Source organism: Oncorhynchus masou, chromosome 24 (assembly GCF_036934945.1).
Source record: "Oncorhynchus masou masou isolate Uvic2021 chromosome 24, UVic_Omas_1.1, whole genome shotgun sequence".
Taxonomy (NCBI): domain Eukaryota; kingdom Metazoa; phylum Chordata; class Actinopteri; order Salmoniformes; family Salmonidae; genus Oncorhynchus; species Oncorhynchus masou.
The window spans coordinates 76,244,969-76,268,865 of NC_088235.1; the positions used below are offsets into that span (position 1 = coordinate 76,244,969).

At 42.0% G+C, this 23,897-nt stretch overlaps 3 protein-coding genes across 3 annotated transcripts; 1 reads left to right on the forward strand and 2 right to left on the reverse strand.

The window, feature by feature from the left end:
- Window positions 1–860: 860 nt before the first annotated feature.
- tmem44 (transmembrane protein 44) lies at window positions 861–5,543 on the reverse strand. Its single transcript, XM_064933179.1, has 10 exons — window positions 5,191–5,543; window positions 4,967–5,096; window positions 4,781–4,868; window positions 4,307–4,470; window positions 4,116–4,202; window positions 3,763–3,930; window positions 3,499–3,639; window positions 3,157–3,261; window positions 2,905–3,051; window positions 861–1,149 (listed from the first exon to the last, which is right to left on the reverse strand). Exons 1-10 carry the CDS (start codon window positions 5,370–5,372, stop codon window positions 1,021–1,023), a joined length of 1,341 nt encoding a protein of 446 aa, XP_064789251.1. The 5' UTR covers window positions 5,373–5,543; the 3' UTR covers window positions 861–1,020.
- Window positions 5,544–6,514: 971 nt separating this feature from the next.
- lsg1 (large 60S subunit nuclear export GTPase 1) lies at window positions 6,515–14,439 on the reverse strand. The gene is made up of 14 exons (XM_064934934.1): window positions 14,226–14,439; window positions 12,456–12,582; window positions 12,226–12,346; window positions 11,991–12,077; window positions 10,410–10,496; window positions 10,256–10,316; window positions 9,924–10,100; window positions 9,406–9,801; window positions 9,182–9,283; window positions 8,924–9,067; window positions 8,554–8,677; window positions 8,343–8,422; window positions 8,002–8,172; window positions 6,515–7,843 (listed from the first exon to the last, which is right to left on the reverse strand). Exons 1-14 carry the CDS (start codon window positions 14,316–14,318, stop codon window positions 7,652–7,654), a joined length of 1,962 nt encoding a protein of 653 aa, XP_064791006.1. The 5' UTR covers window positions 14,319–14,439; the 3' UTR covers window positions 6,515–7,651.
- Window positions 14,440–15,583: 1,144 nt separating this feature from the next.
- Window positions 15,584–17,589, forward strand: fam43a (family with sequence similarity 43 member A). The gene has a single exon (XM_064934935.1). The coding sequence runs from the start codon at window positions 15,818–15,820 to the stop codon at window positions 16,850–16,852; it is 1,035 nt and encodes a 344-aa protein (XP_064791007.1). The 5' UTR covers window positions 15,584–15,817; the 3' UTR covers window positions 16,853–17,589.
- The last annotated feature ends 6,308 nt before the right edge of the window (window positions 17,590–23,897 follow it).

Below are 23,897 nucleotides of genomic sequence, written 5' to 3' on the forward strand. Positions count from 1 at the left end.
GCACCTCTGCCCAGTCATGTGAAATCCATAGGGCCTAATGAATTTATTTCAATTGCCTGATTTCCTTATGAACTGTAACTCAGTAAAATTATTGAAATTGTTGCATTTATATTTTTGTTTATATATTACCAATTTCTTGGGATACCCGTCATTCTTGTCACAGACCAATGTCTTCAGCAGACATGTCAAAGGATATGTAATGTGGTGAAGAATGTGCTTCACAGTTTTGCTCTAATATATGTCATTTTATCAGAACCCAGGGAAGTCACTTGAATGCCTATCAGTTAAAACAACTCTGGCCACATACTATCCGCTAGTTAGAGAAACGGGCCAGACAGGCAGAGAATTGGGAGCTACTGGGAAGGACGGAGGAGCCCTTGTCCTCTAATCTGGCTCCAATCAGGTCTGCTGGGCCTTTCCCAGTTTAGCACTGATAACCTGGCCTGACTAGGAAAATTCAGGAAGTGAACCCTTGACCTTGCGAGGCAGATATGGAGCGATATTGTTTTATTAAGGGTGGTCTACAGTGACACAGTCTCGTTATTTAGTGCAGTCCACGCAGACGCCAAACTGATGAGGAGTCTGGGTGTCATCTGTTTAATGAGTGGTGCAAACCCATTACAGGAAAGCTGTCTGAGGCAAGCTGAGCATCTGAGGAGCGATGACAGCATCTGTAGTTGACAAACTTACAAAGAGAATCAGATGCACAGCCATACAGTGCATCCATTAGTAATTGAATCCATTAATTAAATCTTCCATGAAACTTAAACCAGCTGGCTCAATGTCCACATTGTTGTCAATAAACCAATAACGTATTACACCCAATGAGAGTATAAGACATGACAAAAACAAAGTTTGATGGAAAATCAATTTTTGCACTTTTATTCTCTTTCATATTCACAATCCGAAACACAGATCTGACCATGTGATGTAATGAGGAAGTGTCACCAGGTCATGTACCAGTGTTTGAAATTATCACACCACTTCACCCACTCTGCTTTATACCCGCTTCCCAGCCTGTCAAATGATGCCACCACAGCTGCAGGTGGGTTTTGGGCTTGGGTTCGTCGGCCATTCTTGCAGGGGAAACCCATCCACGTTCTCTTTTAGCAGTTTGTTCCACTGTGCATTTGCGTCTTCAAAATCCCACTGGAGAAAAGACAGTTGTGTTGTTACAGGGCAGAGATAGCGTTTACCCATTATGCATATTCATTATGGTTGACACATTGTTTATGTCTACCTCTTAATTACATTGTGTTCTTGGTCTCTAAGGAAATATTCTACACTGCAGTAAAAACACAAATGTTAATTTGTTCACTGCAACCTGCAAACTGTGATAGTCAATGTGGTCACATGTTCAACCAAAAAAACTCCTCAGTCCTTGGAGAGCAGTGTCCAAAATGTTGAGCCAAGCCCCTGACCAGCAGGCAACACACAGGAGACTGTAAACGGCTCCCAAAATAGCAGCTGAGTGACGACTCTCCTATAGACTAGGCAACCATTTTGTGCCTGCTTCCGAGGCAGAATGGCCCTGCTATTCAACCCTTGATTTTTAAAAGCAGAATAATGGGGCCACAACGCAAATCTTGAACAATTCAAACCCTCCGCCTCACCTCAACCAAACTCGAACAAGCACTCAGCAGAAATGAGCAAGAAAAACAATACTAATGGGAATTCCAAGCAGCGTTCTTGTGGCTGGGGTTGGTTTCAGAGTAACAAGAAAACAGACCATTTATACAGAGCCCTGTGGTGAGTTTATGCAGCCAGCAAAATTGCAAATGGCCTTTTATTTCCTCATGAGAATTCAATACAAAAGCAAATAGTGATATGCAAAAATGACCTAAATCCTTTGTCAGCATCATGGTTTATGCTAATTAATTTTATATCATTCAGTAGTAAATTAAATTCTTTAAATACTTGGCCCGTTTGTTCTCCAAATAAGACCAAACAACTTTGCAGCTGTATGGCCCTAGACAGTCTAGTATTATATAATAGAAATGAAGGTAGAGGGGCATTACATTCAAATAATCCAGAACAGCCCTTCAGACCTAAAGGAACACGTGTGCCAGGCTGCCAGCCCATCCCCAAGTAACATTTGAGATGTTAAGTGAACGGATGAAAAACCTCATATTGTACACAAACTACAGCCCATAGCTGTAGAATGCCACTGCTGACAAAATGATAATGACTCAATTCAGCCATGTTAACTACAGAATGTTCTGAACCCTTGTTTGGGCCCTACTGCTCTTTAATGCACTTTGCCAGGGGAGGTTCACATCATTTGCTTTTTCCTGTTTGGTGAATAGTATAAAGTTCCAATTGTTTTCCCTCACACCATTTGCAATTGTTTCAGATTAAATGACATCCTCTGTGACTTGGCTTTCTGCAAAACCACAGAGAGCACAATTATTCGAAAGATGTGAGGGTGCCAATAGAAAATTCATTTCCCACAAGGCATTAAAGACGTCGCACGCTCACCCTAACCATTCTAAACTTTTCCTAATTATGAGGATGACAGGTTGGTTATGAGTGGACCAGAATAGCAAGTTCACATGGGAAGACCTGAGCATAATGAAGTAAAGTTAAATAAATAGTAAGTTGGCAAGCAAAGCACTTCAGAAGAGCTTGCAGGTAAAGGTCTTGATATTACCTTCATTACTTGCAATGTAATGCCTGCAATGTGTTCTGACAGAAAATGATCAGCTTCCTTGACGTGTAGATAAATCCCAAGCACCTAGTGTGTGGAGGTAGGTTGAACACTATCACCACCTTGTGGCAGAAAGTGGTTTTACAGTTCACATCTCTTGACTACCACATTCTACACTTCACTAACTCGGAAGACCTGGACCATATCTCACTGTAGAAGATGATTTTACAGGATATAAAGATTTGTCTTCATCTGACCTCCAGATCCGAGTTGAGGGATGAGGAGTCTGAGAACGTGTCGGAGGTGCAGGGTTCATCCACTCTCACTACCCTCACTGTCCTCCTGAGGGGATGGCTCTCTGAAACCCCCTCCTCCCTAGAGAGAGTCACCTCCTTTAGACACACCTGAAATCATACATCGAAGGAGGTACAAATCTGAGTTATATGTCAAGTTTTAAAAAATAAAATCTTTGCCCATGGCAGACATTCTGAAGAAGTCTTGACCCTCACCTTTCGCACGGGTTGAATGTTGACATCCATGTAATGCCCCATGTCAGCAAACTTTAGATTCTTCTTACTGGAGAGAACCCGGGGAGGTGCTCCATCCAAGTCCAACTCACATGAGGAAATAAGAGTGGTGTTTATTTAAAAAGAGGAATATCAAATACTGTGTGAAGCAAAGCCTGGATATGAATGAGAGTTCTCAAACTGCCATTTTGTCTTTCATTCTGTAGCTTAAAGATCTTTAGTTGGTCTTTCATTCCAATACTTTCTATACAAGTAAGTATTTAATCAGACATTCAGAGTCCAGCTCCCCAACCCGGGCATATGAAGACAGGACTGTGGGCTTACTGGGTGTTTTTGTTTTGTCTTCCCACTGGGGTTGTGCTGACCGGGGGGGGAGGAGCCGCCCAGGAGACTCTCTGTATCTGGAGAACCCCCTCTAGGCTGCTGCTCAGGGGTACCCTTCCTACACCAGGACAGGACCACAATCTGACCACAAAGTCAAGACAAAACTGAAAGAGGGAGGTTGGGGTTCAATTAAATTAGAACTCTGTCAATTCAGGGAGATGACCCGATATTCTATTCACATATTCATAAGCTTGAGAAGGATACAGCAAGATCCAGGGCTGCACAGCACGTTGACGCCAGGAGCCACGGCATGGCTCTCAGTACAAACTCATACTGGGTGTCGTAAAGTAATATGGCCGAGGTGTAGAGGGCACCGGCCAAAGAGCACAGCAACCCAGAGGACACGTGTGCCCTTGAACTCTCCCCTCTGTGCTAAAAGATCAACGTAGAGGTTAAAGTGCTACGGGCATTATGCAGTATTGCGGTGAGCATTATGTTATGTATAACGCCGTGTTTTACCACATAACAGTTTGCTTTGAGGGACTGTTGTGACAATACAGCAAAGTATGGGCAACTCAGACATGAATGGACGTGAACTGTGACGGAGTGTCACTTACTGCTCTGGAGAGGTCAGGGAACTTAGAGGTCCAGGCAATCACAAAAGAAAGCAGACCAAGAATGTAACCGAGGACCTCCATACGGTCCTGCCCAAGAAAACAAGCGTAGTCAGTGAGCCATTGAAAAGGTCACTCTGGAATTCATGGGAGGTAATAGAAGAGTGAATTCATAGGAGAATCTGCACACTTACATGCAGGAGGTCAGTGAGAAGAAGTCTTCTCCCAGTGAGAGGTCTGTCTACAAGCCCATGGCTGGTCCTGGAGGTTAGGTAGCTCCCTCCACCCACCACCAACAGCAGAGACACAGCCATGAAGTTCTGCCTCCTCCTCCTCTTCATCATCCTCAGCCTCTTCTCTGAGGGGAAAAGGGGGCGAAGGTTAAGGATTGCAGCTCTGATGACTGAATGTTGCCCATTGAAACATAAAAATATATATATTTCACAAGGCCCTCTCTTCAGCCTCATTTGTTTGGTATCTCAGCTTTATAGATAAAACATTTCTTTACTGTTTTGCCTATGCATATTGTGCAAGTGTAGTGCGTTGATAAGGGCTTGTAGGACAGGATACAAAGCACAAGCTGTGTCAAAAGGGCTATTGTGAGCAACTCTGGGGGAAAAAATGGCAAAAGTGATACATGCTTAAAAGGGACTCACCCTCTCGCTTACCTGCTCTGGTGTTCCAACGCAAAAATAACGGGAAGATGGAGATGAAATGAATAACTTCTACAGCTGCCATAAAACCACCCATTATGACCTAAAACAATCACAATTGAAGATGGACGTAGCAGGTAATGATGATCTTATACAGTATAGGCCCATACAGGGTCTGGAAATAGAATGTCGTTTTGTCACCTGAAGAGCCAGCTGATTGGAGAGAAATGCCCCGATGGTGCTGCACAAATTGCCAAAGAAACAGTAGAGGACACAGGCTGCCTCCTTGCCGGAATTCCTGTCCCGGCCTCTGCATCTCAGACATACCAGCCTTGAACAAGCATTTCGGACAAAAGTGAAGTAAAACATCTATAATAAAGTAGCCTTTACTCCAGGTTTAAATGCATAATTATCCACATACTCACATAAAACAGGATATTATCAAAAGAAGCACGGACAAACAGACGAGTCCGGTCGAGATGCAAACGTTCTGTCTGTTTGAAAAACAGGTCGATATAATGTCGTGGCGCCACCAAGACGTAAAGTCAAACGAAAGGCTTTCTGCTCTGCTTTGTCCATTTGTGACACTCTGTGCTTTCACTCCCATATCTTCTAACTATGCCGTTGACCTAAAACAAATTTAGGGAATGGCAAATATGACCAGCTGCGTCAGTGGCGCGAGCGACAGGTGGTGCACAGTACAGGTATGTAAAAGATGTGCGCGATTGTGCCCTGATCACATGCACATTTACTTCACAAAAGCGCTGCCCAATAGAGACACTGGTTCAGTATACGAATTTAAACGCATGATCTTGCCAGGGAATGTTGATGCATTTACTAAACAAATGGAGGTAGATGTAATGAGAAACTCGGCCAATTTAATTTATATTAATATGAAAATGTACTTCGCTTTGGACATAATTGCGTACACCAGTCATGTGCAACAAAGCAAATCAATTGCAAACCAAGGAACACATTTCTAATGGTACAGTCAGACACATTTTTGCTGTACATTGAAAGATAAAGGGCAGTTCTCTTGAGAAGAAAATGTGAGCTATCGCAAAGATTGTCTATTATATTGATATTCGAGTGACAGCTCAAACAATGGAAATGCCTGTCCTCAAAGATGGAAGGCAGGCGAGAGGTGAGATCAGGTGGGACCATTCTAGCCAATGAGAGGGCAGATACGTGTGAACAGACCATAGAGATAAATAGATGATTCATCTTTGTGTCTGTGTTATTATAATCTGTAAATGGTTGTTCATTTGCTGAATGCTCCCAACTCATATAGGAATGCCCACCCAGTTAAGTACATTAAAATGGTGGCAATACTCACGATGAGTCCTCTATCTAGCTCTATGACAGCAGCCGCAACTCTGATATACTGGTTGTTTACTGGGTAAATTGCCAAAATGCCACGTGCGCCAATTTATCAGTGCATTTGTAACAACCTAACCATGATGAAACTTCTATTCGATCAAATAAGCCTCACGTAGCAAATTAGCAATTCATGTTTTTGTTGCCCAATTTCGACAGACTCTCTGAACGCCATACAAAAATTCTCATACCGTGGGTTTATTTTCGTGTACAGATTATGGGCGGAGTAAAACCTCTCTTCGCCTCTTCCTCTCTGGCTATAGCTTCAAGCACCTCGTTTAGGCTTTTGTTATGGCAGTTCGATGGTACATTGAGCACAAATCAGGAAAAATATTGCAAACACTCATAAGAGACCCCAAAACACCACAAATGAACGTTTGAAAACCAACATATATAATTATTTAATCAGGGATATTACACAAGTGTTGTTGCTTCAAATAAATGTATAGCAAAGTAGCAGTCTGGTTGTAGATCGTAGGGAATCCAACAAGTTAATTATCTCTGTAAAGCAGGGGTCTTTCCTTGCCCAGGGGAAACCAAGTTCCCCCATCATACCATAAAAAATATGACGTCTAGTCTTATCAGGTGAATGATAATGGCAAGAAGTAATCTTCATTTTAAAATAAATAGATATGGTAGTGTTTCATTTTTTTTTTTACCTTCCCGCAATATAATTACCAGAAAGGTAACTCGAACCATTTTCGCTAAGAGCAGCTCTTTAGCTGGTTAAACAAAGGTTAGCAAAAATGTACGTTATGCCCAAATCAAAAAAGCTTACCAGCAGCCACATTATAGTTGGACGTGGAAGTGTAAACTCTAAAATAACCTATTAACTACAAAAGGTAACTCCAAAACACGTTTTCGCTGAAAGGTTAGCTATGTGTTGGCAAAAATGTATGTCCCAAGTCAAGAAAGCTTACAAGCTGCACTGGTAGCCTATTCACGGGTGCTTTTTCAATTCCTATGCGAGTGTGAGTGTAATTTGCTCAATATTAGTTGACAAATAAAGTTGAAAAATTATATTCTGTTACTAGCGATATTCGTAAAAACATTGACATTTAAAAAAAGCATTATTTTATTTTTTTAATATACTTTTGCAGACCCCCTGCTGAATATCCCTGCTGTAAAGTACAATAGGCTGCACCTTGTAACAAACCTTATTGAAAAAATAACAATCTTCACTGATTGATCTCCAATGAATTTCCTCTGGTTCAGAGTAAGGCTCAATCTCAGTTGCAGAAATTCCTGGAATTGAGTTGACCCCAACTCTGCTCTGGTAATAGTGGAATGTACTGTCACTGCAATGCATGATGAGTTACACAGAATATCCTGAATTATGTTTGATATCAAAAGGCAACCTTTCCCCGTTTCTCCATATTGCAAAGTGCAATGGAGGTTATTGTTGTTGACCAGTATCTACATACCAATTCCTGTGTAATTGCATTGGAAGGTCCTTTGGGGGTTAACAATCCAAACTACCAGTGATTTCTAACTGTTTATAGATGTTCTTCAGGCATCCAGGTGCTTGGTGAGTCGGCGTACTTTCTCTTTCTTGTTCCTGTTGCCATGCTTCTTCCAGGGTTTGCCCACAGGCTGTTCTAAGCCAGGTTTCCCTTGATTTACCAGTTCACGCTGGCCTACGCTGCCTTCCTTGTAACCCATGAAAGACTGGACCCCCTTTGTGAGCGCCCGAACATTCTCCTGGAATAAAAAAACACAATGGGGTTACTATCTGAATTATCCCATTTCACTACAACCCATGGTAATAAAGTAATCTGCCTAGACTCGCTTGAGTTTGGTGTCACTTCTGCAAATGCAGCATTTGAATGTAATTTCTATCGAGTTGCCTTCTACTGTACCTGATGGAAGAAGTTCTTGTCCACCAGATTCTCATGCCTCTTGACTTTGCTCGGTTTGTTGCCTATCTTGGAGTCTTCACCGTCTGCATCTCCGGCCTGGAACTTGCTGTGCTGGGGCTGGAAGTCTGCAGCACTGATGTGGGGAGGAGGGTGGCAGTACAGCAGTTTACCCTGGAGATGGTCAGACAGAAGCAGTTAGTGGTGCTGCTCTCCCATTACTACCTACTGAATTGTAGGTAAACAGACTAAACAATATTTAGACTATTCTGCCTAATAAACCAGAGTTGTACAACAAGAGCATGTATTTGGCAGCGGGAGGAGAAGGATGAGGGTTAACTTACAATGACGTAATCCTTGAGTATGTAACGGGCTGATCTCGACTGGTCAGGTTGTCCGTGTGTTGTCATGAAGCCCCTCATGTCTGAAAGAGAACCGATCAGAACAGTGCCAATGGCTTGTTCGGACTCCATCACTATCATATGGCTAACGTTGTGCTATGTCAGTTGTTCTACACTGTGCTGTACTGAATACGGACAGGGTTTATAGTCTCACATCCATAGGCCATCAGTAGCTCCTCATAGTTGGGGATGCGGTCGGGGTCCTCGTCCTCTCGCGGGCGGATGATGTTGATGCCATAGGTGCCCTCCAGCACATCCCGAGGAATTGTCTGACACACGTGAGAAGTCTGTTAAGGTCTTAACCACACCGAACACCCAATCAAACATCTGAAAACTCCTTTACCGATGTAAAATGCGCAGCTCTATTTTCGTCCAACTTAAAACAGATCTAATAACCGTGACTCAAATGTATTTCAGAAAGAGATGGTTCTAGTATTATCTATTGATTGGGACAATAAATATGACTCTTCTACACCCATAAGTTAACAGATGAGCGGTGTGTAGGGTTGGTAATTGAAGGATATGAGAGAGATGGCAGGCACATGGTCTCGTATCTGGTCGATGGGCAGGATCCCACAGCACATCATCTCAGCTTTAGTGGACACAAAGGAGGGCATGACCAGGCCAGGGCAGTCACACAGACACAGACCTGGCTCCACATACAGTGTCTGGAACACACACAAACACACTTGAATGTTTTGACCCCACAAGAAAAGAATGTATCGTCACCAAAGGAACACATTTTAAGAGGTCCAGCAGGCTACATTAGAGCCGGTCTTTACCTGAAAGTGCTTGGTGTGCCCAGGCGTGACTGAGACGGACACCTTCTTATTTCTCAGAATGGTGTTGATGGTCGAACTTTTGCCCACATTGGGATACCCGACCTGTTCATAGAGTATATAGGAGAATTGAGATCCCACAAACGTCACTCCAAACACAAGACCTGTTCTCCTACTGCAACATTTGAGCCTATCGATTTCCAGTGTGTGTATCTATGTGTACTCACCAGCCCCACTGTGAGCTCGCCCTCTTTCAACGTTGGCCCATCGTGAGCCGCCTTAAATATGGCAAGCAGCTCATCTTTTGTCAGCAGGCGACTGGAGTTGTGGAAGGAGGAGCCGTGGGTGGAGCCATCTATACTCTCTTCGTCGTCTGCCTCCTCATCCTCTGATGCCTCTTCACCCTCCGATGCCGTCTGCCAGTCTCCCTCTGCTACGCAGTCTTTAAACTGCTCCCCTTCCATATCGCTCTCCTCATCTTCTTCCTCCTCGCTCTCTTCCTCATTCTTCTCCTTGTTATCCTCTACTTCCTGTCTTCGGCTCATGTTGTCGTTGTCTGGCATTCCCCCGTCTTCATCCTCCGCTTCGCTCTTTTCATCCTCCTGCTCCTCCACTTCCATTCCCTGTGACGAGTGAACAAGGGCAGAAGAGGAGAACCCTAGCAACTTGTCTTTCATCAGTCAAATAAAGTAACCAGGTTTAAACAGGCTAAGACCTTCCAATTAAAATGTAACTGCCTCCTCACCTTCTCCTCTGCCTCCAGCCTCTCGTTCTCCACCAGTGCGGACCAGAACACAGCGCGGAGGCCCTCTCTCTGGAAGTATCTGGCCCAGATCCTCCGCTGCTGCCGGGTCAGCAGGTCAGCCTTGTTCACCAGCAACAAGTTCACCTTGTACCGGGACACCTCTTTTACATAGCACTCCTACAGGAACCAGGAAGATCAATGGGTGAAATACCTCAATGTTTCCCATACTATCAGTTTGTTGGGGTGGGTTCCCCCACCTGGCAATTTCATCCCACATTCAAGAAAAATTGGACTAAATTGTTTGATGTGACAGCCTTAGGCCGTTTACTTACCAGGTCAGGGCAACGAAATAGCAATGGGTTCCTGGCATCAACAATCTGAACAACAATGTCACTGCAGAGGGAAATTCACAAAATTTCCACCATCATACAAGGCATCGAACAGCTGACAATCAGTGTCACAAGACCGAGCAGCTCTGATTCCTACCTCCTCTCAATCACTCTCCAGAGCTGTCTCCAGAAATCCAAATTCCTCTCAAAAGGTGTGAGAATCATTTTCTGCTCCTCTTCAAGCCTATAAAACAAGATAAGATAAACTTCCAGGCACTGCTGACATAAAACAGTGTTAGGAATTTAAGGTGAATTAAAGGGTTATTACTAACTCATAAGACCTTCAGGTTTTTTTCTTCTCCCTAACCCCCAACCTTTGGAAGTAACAGCGCTTTACCAGGTGGTTGAGAAGTCAAGAGGGCCATACTAGAAATGCCATATTAGAATGGCAATTTGCATTGCATTTTTACTCATCTCAACACTATTACAAAAACTACTTTAGGTCTGCTTCAATGGCTTTTATAGGTTGGTAAGCACAGCTAAATAAATGAAATAAGGACATTATTGTAATTTGTATGTCCAAATGTGAATATGAAATTAAATGGAAATGAATGCGTTTTCAGGTGGTGTATAGTGCGATGTCCCTTACATTTCAAATGATCCCGGTTCTTCCATATTTCCACACGTTCAGACTACATTTTGAGATATGATAAAGTGGCATTTTTTTATTACTATTATAGAACTCGCTAGTTTGTAGTCCTAAAAAACAGAAATGAGTTACCTTTGTTTCGTTCAGCCATTTCTATGGTGGAAATAATGGAGTTTTGGGATAAATACATGCTTTGGAGATCTTATACATTTTAGTCTAAGATAATAGAATCAACCTTTGCTTGTTTTGATTACATAAATGCTTAAAAATTCACAAAAGGTGACATTAGCTGATGAAGATTCTCATAGAACAAAACACAAGATCTCCTAAGCCTGTGTTTACCAGACTTTATTTTCGGCATTTATCCAAAAACACTACAAAAAAACATTGATTTCCCCATAGGCTTTGGCCAATGAGCCATGGCGGAGTTAGTGCCTACAAAAATACTTCATTACTATTGCTCACTATAGGCATTATTTTATAGACGACCTTAAGTCTGAATATTGATTAATTGTCCACGTAATGTGGTTGATCCAATTTATGTTGCCTAATAGTGTGTTGTCAACCATTCAATAATATTTTTCACCAAAATAAGTATATTTAATAAAAAATAAAATGTACCCTAATCTTAGTCCACCATACTTTTTACTGACCTATCAACCGTCTGGTTGAACACTTTTTTATATACAAAATTCTTACATTGTAACTATTTAATTTCATATTCTTACTCTTTAAGAACTACTAACAGGATGGTGCAGCATTAATCTCTCACCATGCCTTTTAACCCATATGTTTGGTTACCATTTTTTTGTTCTTACAGCCCTCTGAGTGGGCAAAGTTAGAGTGACAACACTGAACTGCAGGAAAACAAAATTATACAAATTGTGTTAATAGATGCAGGAAGGCTATTGGAGTTGATCAAACAAGTTCAAGTGAAGATTTTTTTCACGTCAACTTTTAAATCCATTCCCAAAACATGCTATAGCAGACAATTAAGAATAGGGTTAAAGGTTTAATGCAGGCACACAATCTATAACATCAAAACAATTACATCCTATTAAATTAATGGGGGGGGGGGGGGGTTCATACTCTGCCAGTTCTCTTCTCCACTCCAGGAAGCTGTCTCTCTCTGTCTGCTGGAGGACCTCTGGACTGGTGCCTTCATCCCAGTGAGGCCTGAAATATTACAAGAAAAATAAGGCAGTAATGATACATCAGAAGCAATGCAATATTAGCACAATTCTTACTTCTAAGACCACTAGAAAGAAGACATAAAATACATGTTGACAGTGTAATAACTTTGGAGTCTCTGGGCTTACTGCACCTTCTTGGAATTCTGAGGAGTTGTTTGTTCTCCTCGTGCAGCTTCTTCAGCTTTGCCGTCTCCTCGGCTGTCAGTAATCCTGCCCGAGCTTCAGCTGCCACAAACTTGATGTTGAGCTTTTCTGGGGAAACATTTTATCCATCAGTTGCATCCTGGGAATCCAGTCTAAAGTACTTGTAGATGACCGTTTTCAAGGATCACTTGTCACGTCAATGCAATAGAGTATTTACCTGCAACAAACTCTGTCCCGGCCATTTCAGCAGTTGCAAGGAAATCATCCATAGAGCTCTGTTCAGTCACTGACTGCAGGTTGAGACGACCCCAGTCGTAGCCATCGTTCAGTTCACTGGTGTGGAGCTGGCAATGTGAGATCAAGTTTAGTCATCAGAAAGTTGTCTAGCTAGCTACAGCTAATAAGACAGACGGTCATTAAAACATGTACAGTGCCTTCGGAAAGTATTCTGACCACATTGTTACATTACTTCCTTATTCTAAAATTGATTTAATTAAAGCAATTTGACAAAGCAAAAACAGGTTTTTAGACAGCATCAAGTCTTCTTGGGTATGACGCTACAAGCTTGGCACACCTGTAATTTGGGAGTTTCTCCCATTCTTCTCTGCAGATCCTCTCAAGCTTTGTCAGGTTGGATGGGGAGCGTTGTTACACAGCTATTTTTAGGTTTCTCCAGAGATGTTCGATCGGGTTCAAGTCCGGGCACTGGCTGGGCCATTCAAGGACATTCACAGATTTGTCCCAAAGCCACCCTTGCATTGTCTTGGCTGAGTGCTTAGAGTCGTTGTCCTGTTGGAAGGTGAACCGTCGCCCCCAGTCTGAGGTCCTGAAAACTCTGGAGGAGGTTTTCATCAAGGATCTCTCTCCACTTTGATCTGTTCATCCTTGCTTCATTCCTGACAAGTCTCATAGTCCCTGCCGCATGATGCTGCCACCACCATGCTTCACCATAAGGATGGTACCAGATTTCCTCCAGACGTGATGCTTTCCATTCAGGCCAAAGAATTCAATCTTGGTTTCATCAGACCAGAGAATATTGTTTATCATGGTCTGAGAGTCCTTTAGGTGCCTTTTGGCAAACTACAAGTGGGCTGTCATGTGCCATTTACTGAGGAGTGGTTTCAATTTGGCTACACTACCATAAAGGCCTGTTTGGTGGAGTGCTGCAGAGATGGCTGTCCTTCTGGAAGGTTCTCCCATCGTCACAGAGGAACTCTGGAGCTGTCAGAGTGACCATCAGGTTCTTGGTCACCTCCCTGAGCAAGGCCCTTCTCCCCAGATTTCTCAGTTTGGCCGGGTGGCCAACTCTAGAAAGAGTCTTGGTGGATCCAAACTTCTTCGATTTAAGAATGATGGAGGCCACTGTGTTCTTGGGGACCTTCAATGCTCCAGAAATGTTTTGGTACCCTTCCCCAGATCTTTGCCTCGACACAATCTACAGACAATTCCTTAAACCTATTGGCTTGGTTTCTGCTCTGGCATGCACTGTCAACTGTGGGACTTGTGTGCCTTCCCGAATCATGTCCAATCAATTAAATTTTCCACAGGTGGACTCAAATCAAGTTGTAGAACCAACTAAAGGATGATCATAGGAAACAGGATGCAACCGAGTTTAATTTCGAGTCACATAGCAAAGGGTCTGAATATTTATGTAAATATTAAAGTTGTTATCTAAAAAGCTGTTTTAGCTTTGTTATTATGGGGTATTTTGTGTAGATTGCTGAGGATAATGGTTTATTTAATCCATTTTAGAATAAGGCTGTAACGTAACCACATTTGGAAAAATTCAAGGGGTCTGAATACTTTCCAAAGGCAATGGAGTTCATTTTCAACAGGTCAGTATTCACCAAATTCTGCTTTCCTCCAATTAACGTTCCTCAGCGAAATAGTAACGTAGAACTGGATAGAACCGTGTTATATGTTTAGCTCGCTAGCTAGCTAGCTGTTGAAACATGTATCATCAACATATAGTAACAGTTAACGTTACCCAAGTATCGCCCCTCTTGTTGCCTCGGCCTGCGTTGAGTCTCTCCTTTATCAGTGATCTCCCGAGCCCCATGGCAGACTTTTTCTTGCCCATTTTTGCGATTTTTGTTTAGCCTTGCTTGTTAAGGTTACCACAAATCTGTTTTTGTAAAAATGTAGCCCATGTGAGAATTGTTATCCCATGAGGAAGTGAAACGGAACGTCCCAACTTCACTGCAGAATGACGAATAACTATCGAGATTAATCGCGTTTTCTCTAATGTATAATTAGACTTATTTCTGGAGATTATTGAACCTGGAGGTTATTGAATCAAACTCGCTGTGTATTTGTATAGCTTTTATTAGGATTTAATGTAATGATTTGTGCATTGACTTTTGATTTGTGGTACATTCCAAAAGATGTGTCCAACACTCAAATATGCATTGAAGGAAACATAATTTGGCAAATAATAGTTCCGCCAAGGACAAGGTCATGTGACAGATGCTACCACCTAAATGTCGATACTAAATTGTATTCATTTCTAAATATATAACCTACTCAATATATTTATAATTATATTTCTGCAATCCATGCGCAACACAAACTAGTTCAGATAGATTTGTAAACTATATTTTTTCATAACAGTAGGCCTTTAAAAAAAAAAAATATATATATATATATACAGTTATTTTTTCCTTTTTGTGGGGAAAGTTTTCAGAAGATTCCACACTTTTGTTTGGGGGTGTTTCATGAAGAGACTATTATACTCTAGCCTAATTATACGTATAGCCTACTTGTAACATTCTTATTCTTAAATGTTATTTTATTTTAAACTTGTTACAGACGAATGACAGAGGCTTGAACGAATGTTATCAGTACAGGGGGGAACTCTGTATCATTGCCAACAGATGGCAGCATAAAACAAAGGATGAGGACCAAAATAATTATTTTGGTGCATTGCCATGCATTGAATAATTGACAGCAAACCAGCGTTAATTTGCATTATACGATTGATATAATGAAACTTTAGGTAGGCTATGTATAGGCTCGATTTGTATCCCTCTTGCATTTAGATTTATGTTTTTAAACGAACTAGAAACAGAAGTTATATCCGTTGTGTTCTGAGTGAATGTTGGCACAACGGAATTATTGTTGCAATTTACAGGACGGATCTATATAAGCTGTTATCAGTTTTGTATATTAGCCTATATTTCCCAAATTCGTATGATTTCAGTTCATATAATAAACATGTGTAAGTGCGCTCTGAGTGCCAATTTTATCCTCAAGGGAGAGCTGTTTGACTTTGGTCTCCTCCTCCATGTTCCCTGCAGAGACACTGAAATGGTTCAACCCAGTATATATCCACTGTAGACCATCCCACTCACAGCAGAATCAACCTCACAGCAATCATTAACCGCAGAATGGGATAGCACAGTTGTCTGGTTATGGAGAAGTCTTCAGAGGATGAACAAATGAATTACAGGATAACTTGACTGTTTGTTGTATTGGAGTTGCTATTATATGAAAAGGGTCAGTAAAAAGATAAGATTTAGTTGCAGTAAAACGTTCGCTGTAGTTGTAGATTTTTTGCTGTTTACGTGACACGACCATATAATGCTGCCTTGGAAGAAGAACAAGTTCGACCTGATAGATGAAGATAAACAGTCGAAGCAGAAGGGTTATGCCGTGAGTTTGAACTACTCTGCGCTGACCTCCTTTGCCAAGTCTTGTCCGGAGAGTGCTCTGAACAGGGTTGGAAGCATGTTCAAGTCAAAAAGGAAAAAGGTGAAAATTACCAGCGAAGACCCCACATACACGGTCCTCTACCTGGGCAATGCCACCACCATCCAGTCGAAAGGAGAAGGCTGTACGGACGTGGCTGTGAGCAAGATTTGGGGCAAGAGCGAAATGGGCAAAAATGGCACGAAGATGAAACTGACCATCAGCTCGCAGGGAATCCGGATGGTGCATGTGGACGACAAGGCGAGGAGACCGGGACATTTGTATTTATTGCACCGGATAACCTATTGCGTTGCCGACCCAAGATTACACAAAATTTTCGCTTGGATATACAGACATGAGATGAAGCACAAGGCAGTGATGCTGCGGTGCCATGCGGTGCTGGTGTCCAAGCCGGAGAAGGCAAAGGCCATGGCACTGCTTTTGTACCAGACCTCGGCAACAGCGCTTGCTGAATTTAAAAGACTCAAAAGGAGGGACGATGCAAGGCACCAGCAACAGCAGCTGATAGGGGAACAAACCATACCCCTTGTGCCCCTCAGGAAGCTTCTAAACGGACAGTGTTATTACAAACCCCCGGTGGAGCGCAGCAGGAGCGCACCCAAATTGGGCTCTATCACAGAGGACTTGATCGGAGAGGAGGAGGAGGAGAAAGCGATGCTCTTTGAGTGTGAGGACATTCTAGACACGAATGACGATTGTGTGGGCAATGGTAAACAGGAGCTGTCCCAGATTATCAGTGACCTTGGAGAGATGTGCATTGGAAACGACGTACAAACACTAAAAGCGGATTTTAGGGTTACCCGACTCCTCTCCGGGGAGAGCACGGGCAGCGAATCGTCAATAGAAAGCAACCAGGAGCCAATTTCGGTCTCGAACGGATTCGAGGGGGGAAGATGCAGGAAATAACATGAATAAGTCTGCATTGTCCTGGAGCCAAAATTGCCTCCACAAATAATTTCCTTTTCTGTTTATTTCACGCTGTCCATTAAATGAGTGTAGGCAATGCCTGTAGTATTGCGGCTCCTCGTGAAAGGATATAAGAGGGCTGTTACAATGATTGTGGACATAATCCGCACAAAAAAAACACCTATTATTGAATGATATTCTGGGAAACATGGATAGTCTACAGAAAAGGGGAGGACTGCATGCTGAGACTGAACCCCAAACTCGCAGTGCGCACCAGGACAGTGATTTCCACTCTTCAATAAGAGGGTTTGTATTAGAGCTTGTTTACCCAACCTATTTCCCTCATGGAAATGACATTCTTCTTGAACAACATTGTCCACGAATATGTAACTTTACGTTTTAAAAGCACGTTTACTTTTTGGCTCGATGGGTTAGAGTAGATGTTCCTCACTCTCCTTTCAGAACGCTTTTCTGCAATTAAAAACTGTTGTTAAATTCAGTCGAGTATTACGTTTATTAGGCTATGTGTATAATATCGTTTTCTCGTAGGCCTATATGGTCTCATAAACATAATGTCATATCTTTGCTGTGCAAAAGACAATTACCCTAATGTATTAATATGTACATCGTAAATGCATTATGTGTATACAGATATCCATTCTTTTTTAAAGGAGAACATGTGGTTTGTTTATGTGAACCTTAAAAAAAGACCAATACAAAATAAAAATGAAAGAATATGCAGGCGTTTGTATAGTTCATGCACTCATTTGGTACATTATTTCTAAGAATCCAGTATCATTTCCATAGAGTATGTGCACCCTGTTATTTGATGCCTCAACTTTACCCTTCCAAATTTAGGGCCATACATGCACCACTGGGTTTAGAATTGCAATTGGTTAATGGAACATATCAGCATTCACACTTTAACAAAAAAATTGATGGCCTACTTTTTTGCATGTAGCTGATTGATAAAATATTAATTTACCAACATTACACCCCCCCCCCATCCTTGGGAATCACACAATTTTGGGAAAATAGTTTCAGTGGAGTTTGGCATGCATGGGAGAGACATCTCATGGCCAAGTTTATTCTGGGAAAGGGAAAATACTCTCTTGTTCTAATGTTTTCTAGTAAATTAGTCAACTGTCAGTTCTCTCACAGACATTTCTGCATTGCTCAGTTTATTTTGGTGACAATGTTTCAAGAGGGTGTTACATGTAGTAGATCCAATACTTGTTGAGTCGACACCTGCAGTGCAAAACACACCGCAAACAACACCTCTCCCAACACCTCTATTTTCTCTCCAGATCTGTTTTTGAAAGGTGGGCTCGCTGTATCGCAGTCACCATTGTAATTAGGGGATTTCTAGAAATGTTTCATGATTGTTATTATGGTTGTAGTCATACAACCATAGGGACATGCCCAGGTAACCCACAACACCACTAGGGGCTCAAGTCATTAAAGAGTATTGTGTTACATCAAAAAAAGACTTCATGTAAAACCAAGGTGTCTATTTATAGTAGTTACTAAGCTAATTCTTATTTATCTGTTATTACAATTTTGTTACTACAGAATTTGGTACAGATTTAAGTTCCGCACGTACTTTACAAATAACGATGTGTATCAATACATCTGAGTCATGTGTGTATGTTAGCCCAATTGTCAGCGTGTTTGATATTTAAAGTCTTGCCTACAGCCTAGGTTGTCTTGCCTAAACAGAATACGCTCTTATTAGGCTCCAAACAGATCCTATTCAATTCGTGATTGTATGTCAGGCTCACACACACGTGTGACCTACAGTATCTCTTAGGGTACTATCTGCGTTCACAGACTGCCGCCACACTGCTACTTTTATTGCTTTTCTATAAGTAGAAGGACTGTCACGGAAGCTTCCCGTCCATGCTCTACCAAACACGAATAGCAACAGGCCCACATGAATACCACCAACTGTATTCAGATCCTGCCTGTCACATTGAGTGGTATTAATAACACACTAGTGCCACCATGGTCACAGCACTGCTCTGTCGGGGCTGTCACACTACTGGGCATGGTGTTCTTAAGATCATATTTCATGAGAAGGGAGCTGAGGGCAGTCTCCACTCTCTGTGGCTGTCTGTCTGCAAGGGCTACTGTATTGATATGGACATTAGTATTCTAGTTGGGGATAGTTCAGTGCTGCTTCAGTCCAGCATTAGCCTCAGACTGTCTGCCAGTGCTTTACTCCAGAGCACTCTACAGCATGCGGAGATGCTACTTCAAAGGTAGCCACTTCTACCTGTGCTGCGGCACAGTAATAAGAACTGAATTAGAGATGAGGCGAGAAAGGTGAGCTTCTTCCCTGTTTAGAATCCAGGTGATGTGTGAAGGTGTCTTGTTATATGAACAGTGCATATTGCACTAAACCAACAGACCGTCCCAAGACCTTTCCAACACTTCATATATAGCCTGGATGGCCCACCACGGCTCTAGAAATGGAAAGTCAGTGCTTTGAGCCAATCAATGATTGCCCATGGGTCCTATGAAAAGCAACACATCTCCTCATTTTGAATTGATGCAATGGTGGTCACTAGGACACAGTAAGACAAAACTACACAACACCGAGGCTGTGTCACTCGCTGCACTTTCTTTCTTTCAGGGAGTGGATTGAAACTGTACTGAGGGAATCGAAATAGCAACAGTGTGTCAACCCACACAGTTCCCCTTGTCAACATGGTGCTGCTTCCATCTGCACTAGCTGCAGTCTCACTGAAGCCTCCCATACAATAATTACACCACAGACAGTATGACATCATCAGCCCATGCTCACCACATAATAAACCAGCAGGATGTGCTATTAGTGGACAATTGCAAACTAGCGCTATAAACCTCTCATAAAGACAGCGAAACTGTCCATTAGTCTTCTATTTTTAAAGTACCCCTTGCAATCACTAGACAGTTTCGCCCTAGTGCAGCCGTGACCTACTGTATATTTTCCCTCAGTGCCAGCAAGCTACATTTGGATGCTTTTTTTAAGCTTACCATATGCTTCCTAGTCAAAATGGCTAATGCATATACAGTGCCTTGCGAAAGTATTCGGCCCCCTTGAACTTTGCGACAATCTGCCACATTTCAGGCTTCAAACATAAAGATATAAAAGTGTATTTTTTTGTGAAGAATCAAAAACAAGTGGGACACAATCATGAAGTGGAACGACATTTATTGGGTATTTCAAACTTTTTTAACAAATCAAAAACTGAAAAATTGGGCGTGCAAAATTATTCAGCCCCCTCAAGTTAATACTTTTTAGCGCCACCTTTTGCTGCAATTACAGCTGTAAGTCGCTTGGGGTATGTCTCTATCAGTTTTGCACATCGAGAGACTGAAATTTTTTCCCATTCCTCCTTGCAAAACAGCTTGAGCTCAGTGAGGTTGGATGGAGAGCATTTGTGAACAGCAGTTTTTAGTTCTTTTCACAGATTCTCGATTGGATTCAGGTCTGGAATTTGACTTGGCCATTCTAACACTTGGATATGTTTATTTTTGAACCATTCCATTGTAGATTTTGCTTTATGTTTTGGATCATTGTCTTGTTGGAAGACAAATCTCCGTCCCAGTCTCAGGTTTTTTGCAGACTCCATCAGGTTTTCTTCCAGAATGGTCCTGTATTTGGCTCCATCCATCTTCCCACCAATTTTAACCATCTTCCCTGTCCCTGCTGAAGAAAAGCAGGCCCAAACCATGATGCTTCCACCACCATGATTGACAGTGGGTATGGTGTGTTCAGGGTGATGAGCTGTGTTGCTTTTACGTCAAACATAACATTTTGCATTGTTGCCAAAAAGTTCAATTTTGGTTTCATCTGACCAGAGCACCTTCTTCCACATGTTTGGCGTGTCTCCCAGGTGGCTTGTGGCAAACTTTAAACAACACTTTTTATGGATATCTTTAAGAAATGGCTTTCTTCTTGCCACTCTTCCATAAAGGCCAGATTTGTGCAATATACGACTGATTGTTGTCCTATGGACAGAGTCTCCCACCTCAGCTGTAGATCTCTGCAGTTCATCCAGAGTGATCATGGGCCTCTTGGCTGCATCTCTGATCAGTCTTCTCCTTGTATGAGCTGAAAGTTTAGAGGGATGGCCAGGTCTTGGTAGATTTGCAGTGGTCTGATACTCCTTCCATTTCAATATTATCGCTTGCACAGTGCTCCTTGGGATGTTTAAAGCTTGGGAAATCTTTTTGTATCCAAATCCGGCTTTAAACTTCTTCACAACAGTATCTCGGACCTGCCTGGTGTGTTCCTTGTTCTTCATGATGCTCTCTGCGCTTTTAACGGACCTCTGAGACTATCACAGTGCAGTTGCATATATACGGAGACTTGATTACACACAGGTGGATTGTATTTATCATCATTAGTCATTTAGGTCAACATTGGATCATTCAGAGATCCTCACTGAACTTCTGGAGAGAGTTTGCTGCACTGAAAGTAAAGGGGCTGAATAATCTTGCACGCCCATTTTTTCAGTTTTTGATTTGTTAAAAAAGTTTGAAATATCCAATAAATGTCGTTCCACTTCATGATTGCGTCCCACTTGTTGTTGATTCTTCACAAAAAAAATACAGTTTTATATCTTTATGTTTGAAGCCTGAAATGTGGCAAAAGGTCGCAAAGTTCAAGGGGGCCGAATACTTTTGCAAGGCACTGTATTATGACATCATTTGGTGACGTTTCTGTTCGTTTTGGTGTTCGGCTGTTTGAGCGCACATTTTTCTTGAGGCAAGCCAAAGTTCGGTAGCGGAAGTCTACACCCCTTCGTCTGTGATTGGTCAACAATAAGGATTCTTCAATTAAGTGATTGTTGTCTTTCAATGACAGATGACTAGTTTTCATGCCAATGTTGTTAACTTGAGCAATACTGCATCAAACATCTTGGTTAGATGTAATATCAGGTGACTAAAAAATGTCAAAATGAATGGCAGAGTCATGATTTATCTTAGATTGATTTGTGACTATTTTTATGAAGTGTTACTGGAGGTTGTTTTGTACAGTGTCTCAAGAGGGACAAACAGTAATATTTCTGCTTTTTTCAACAAAACAAAAAAAGCAAATCTTAATAAGGGATTATGCGTGGCACAGGTGTTAGCTTCGCCAAGCTGAGTTCTGCTAGGAACAAACCGGACCAAGTATGCGGATGCCTTTACAATGCCGCCAAACCTTGTTCCTGTCTCTTTTGTTTTTCAGCATAACCTGAATATCCTCTCCGTGTTTATTGAGTGTGTCTGATTTAACAGTTTAACCCAATGTGTTGACATTTAGTGCATGTAAACATATGTTAATTCAAACCTCGTGGGGCGAGAGCAGATGTTATTGTCTCTCCCTTTTCACTGATAAAAATAATAAAATAGGCTTTTAAAATTCAAATGTCACTTACAACTTCACCTTCAAGGTCCAATGCAGCAGTTTGTATTTCAATGTCAAATCATTCCTGGGTAACAATTAAGTACCTTACTGTGATTGTTTTCAAATAAAATGGTAAAAGAATAACCAAAATATGTATATTTTTTTAATGTAAAAAAAATTAGGGGGTAATTTAAGGATCGACCCTGGTGACGAGATCAGGTACAGGGAGTGAACATTTTAATAACCACGGACAGGAACAGAATAAGGACCGCGTCTGGACAGGTGAAACGGAACAACCACAATGCTGACACAGGGCTGAATCAGAGGAAACCGACAGATATAGGGAAGGCAATCAAAAGGTGAAGGAGTCCAGGTGAGTTAAATGAGCGCTGATTCTTGTAATGATGATGACAGGTGTGCGTAATGAAAGGCAGCCTGGCGCCCTTGAGTGTCAGAGAGGGAGAGTGGGAGCAAGCGTGACAGGTAGCTCAGCTTTTATATTGCAGATAGATTGTAGCTTCCAACAATTTAATTGTCTGTATTATTTCCAATCACCCATACAGTGGGGCAAAAAAGTATTTAGTCAGCCACCAATTGTGCAAGTTCTCCCACTTAAAAAGATGAGAGAGGCCTGTAATTTTCATCATAGGTACACTTCAACTATGACAGACAAAATGAGAAAAAAATTCCAGAAAATCACATTGTAGGATTTTTAATGAATTTATTTGCAAATTATGGTTTTCCACATTTTGTTACGTTACAGCCTTATTCTAAAATGTATTACATCGTTTTTTCCCTCCCCTCATCAATCTACACACAATACCCGATAATGCAAAGCAAAAACATTTTTTTTGTAAATATATTTTTTTGCTAATTTATTACAAATATAAACCTGAAACATTGCATTTACATAAGTATTCAGACTGTTTACTCAGTACTTTGTTGAAGCACCTTTGGCAGTGATTACAGCCTTGAGCCTTCTTGGGTTTGATGCTACAAGCTTGGCATACGTGTATTTTGGGAGTTTCTCCCATTTTTCTCTGCAGATCCTCTCAAGCTCTGTCAGGTTGGATGGGGAGCGTTGCTGCACAGCTATTTTCAGGTCTCTCCAGAGATGTTCGATCAGGTTCAAGTTAGCTGGGCCATTCAAGGACATTCAGAGACTTTTCCCGAAGCCACTCCTGTGTTGTCTTGGCTGTGTGCTTAGTGTTGTTGTTCTGTTGGGAGGTGAACCTTCACCCTAGTCTGGAAATCTGCTCCAGAGTGCTCAGGACTTTATCATGGATCTCCCTGTATTTTGCTCCGTTCATCTTTGCCTCAATGCATCTCCCAGTCCCTGCCACTGGAAAAACATCCCCACAGCATGATGCTGCCACCACCATGCTTCACCGTAGGGATGGTGCCAGGTTTCCTCCAGACGTGACGCTTGGCATTCAGGCCAAAGAGTTCAACTTTGGTTTCATCAGACCAGAGAATCTTGTTTCTCATGGTCAGAGTTCTTTTGGTGCCTTTTGACAAACTCCAAACGGGCTGTGATGTGCCTTTTACTGAGGAGTGGCTTCCGTCTGGCCACTCCACTATAAATAAGTGTTTGGTGGAGTGCTGCAGAGACGTTTGTCCTTCTGGAAGGTTCTCCCATCCCCACAGAAGAACTCTGGAGATCTG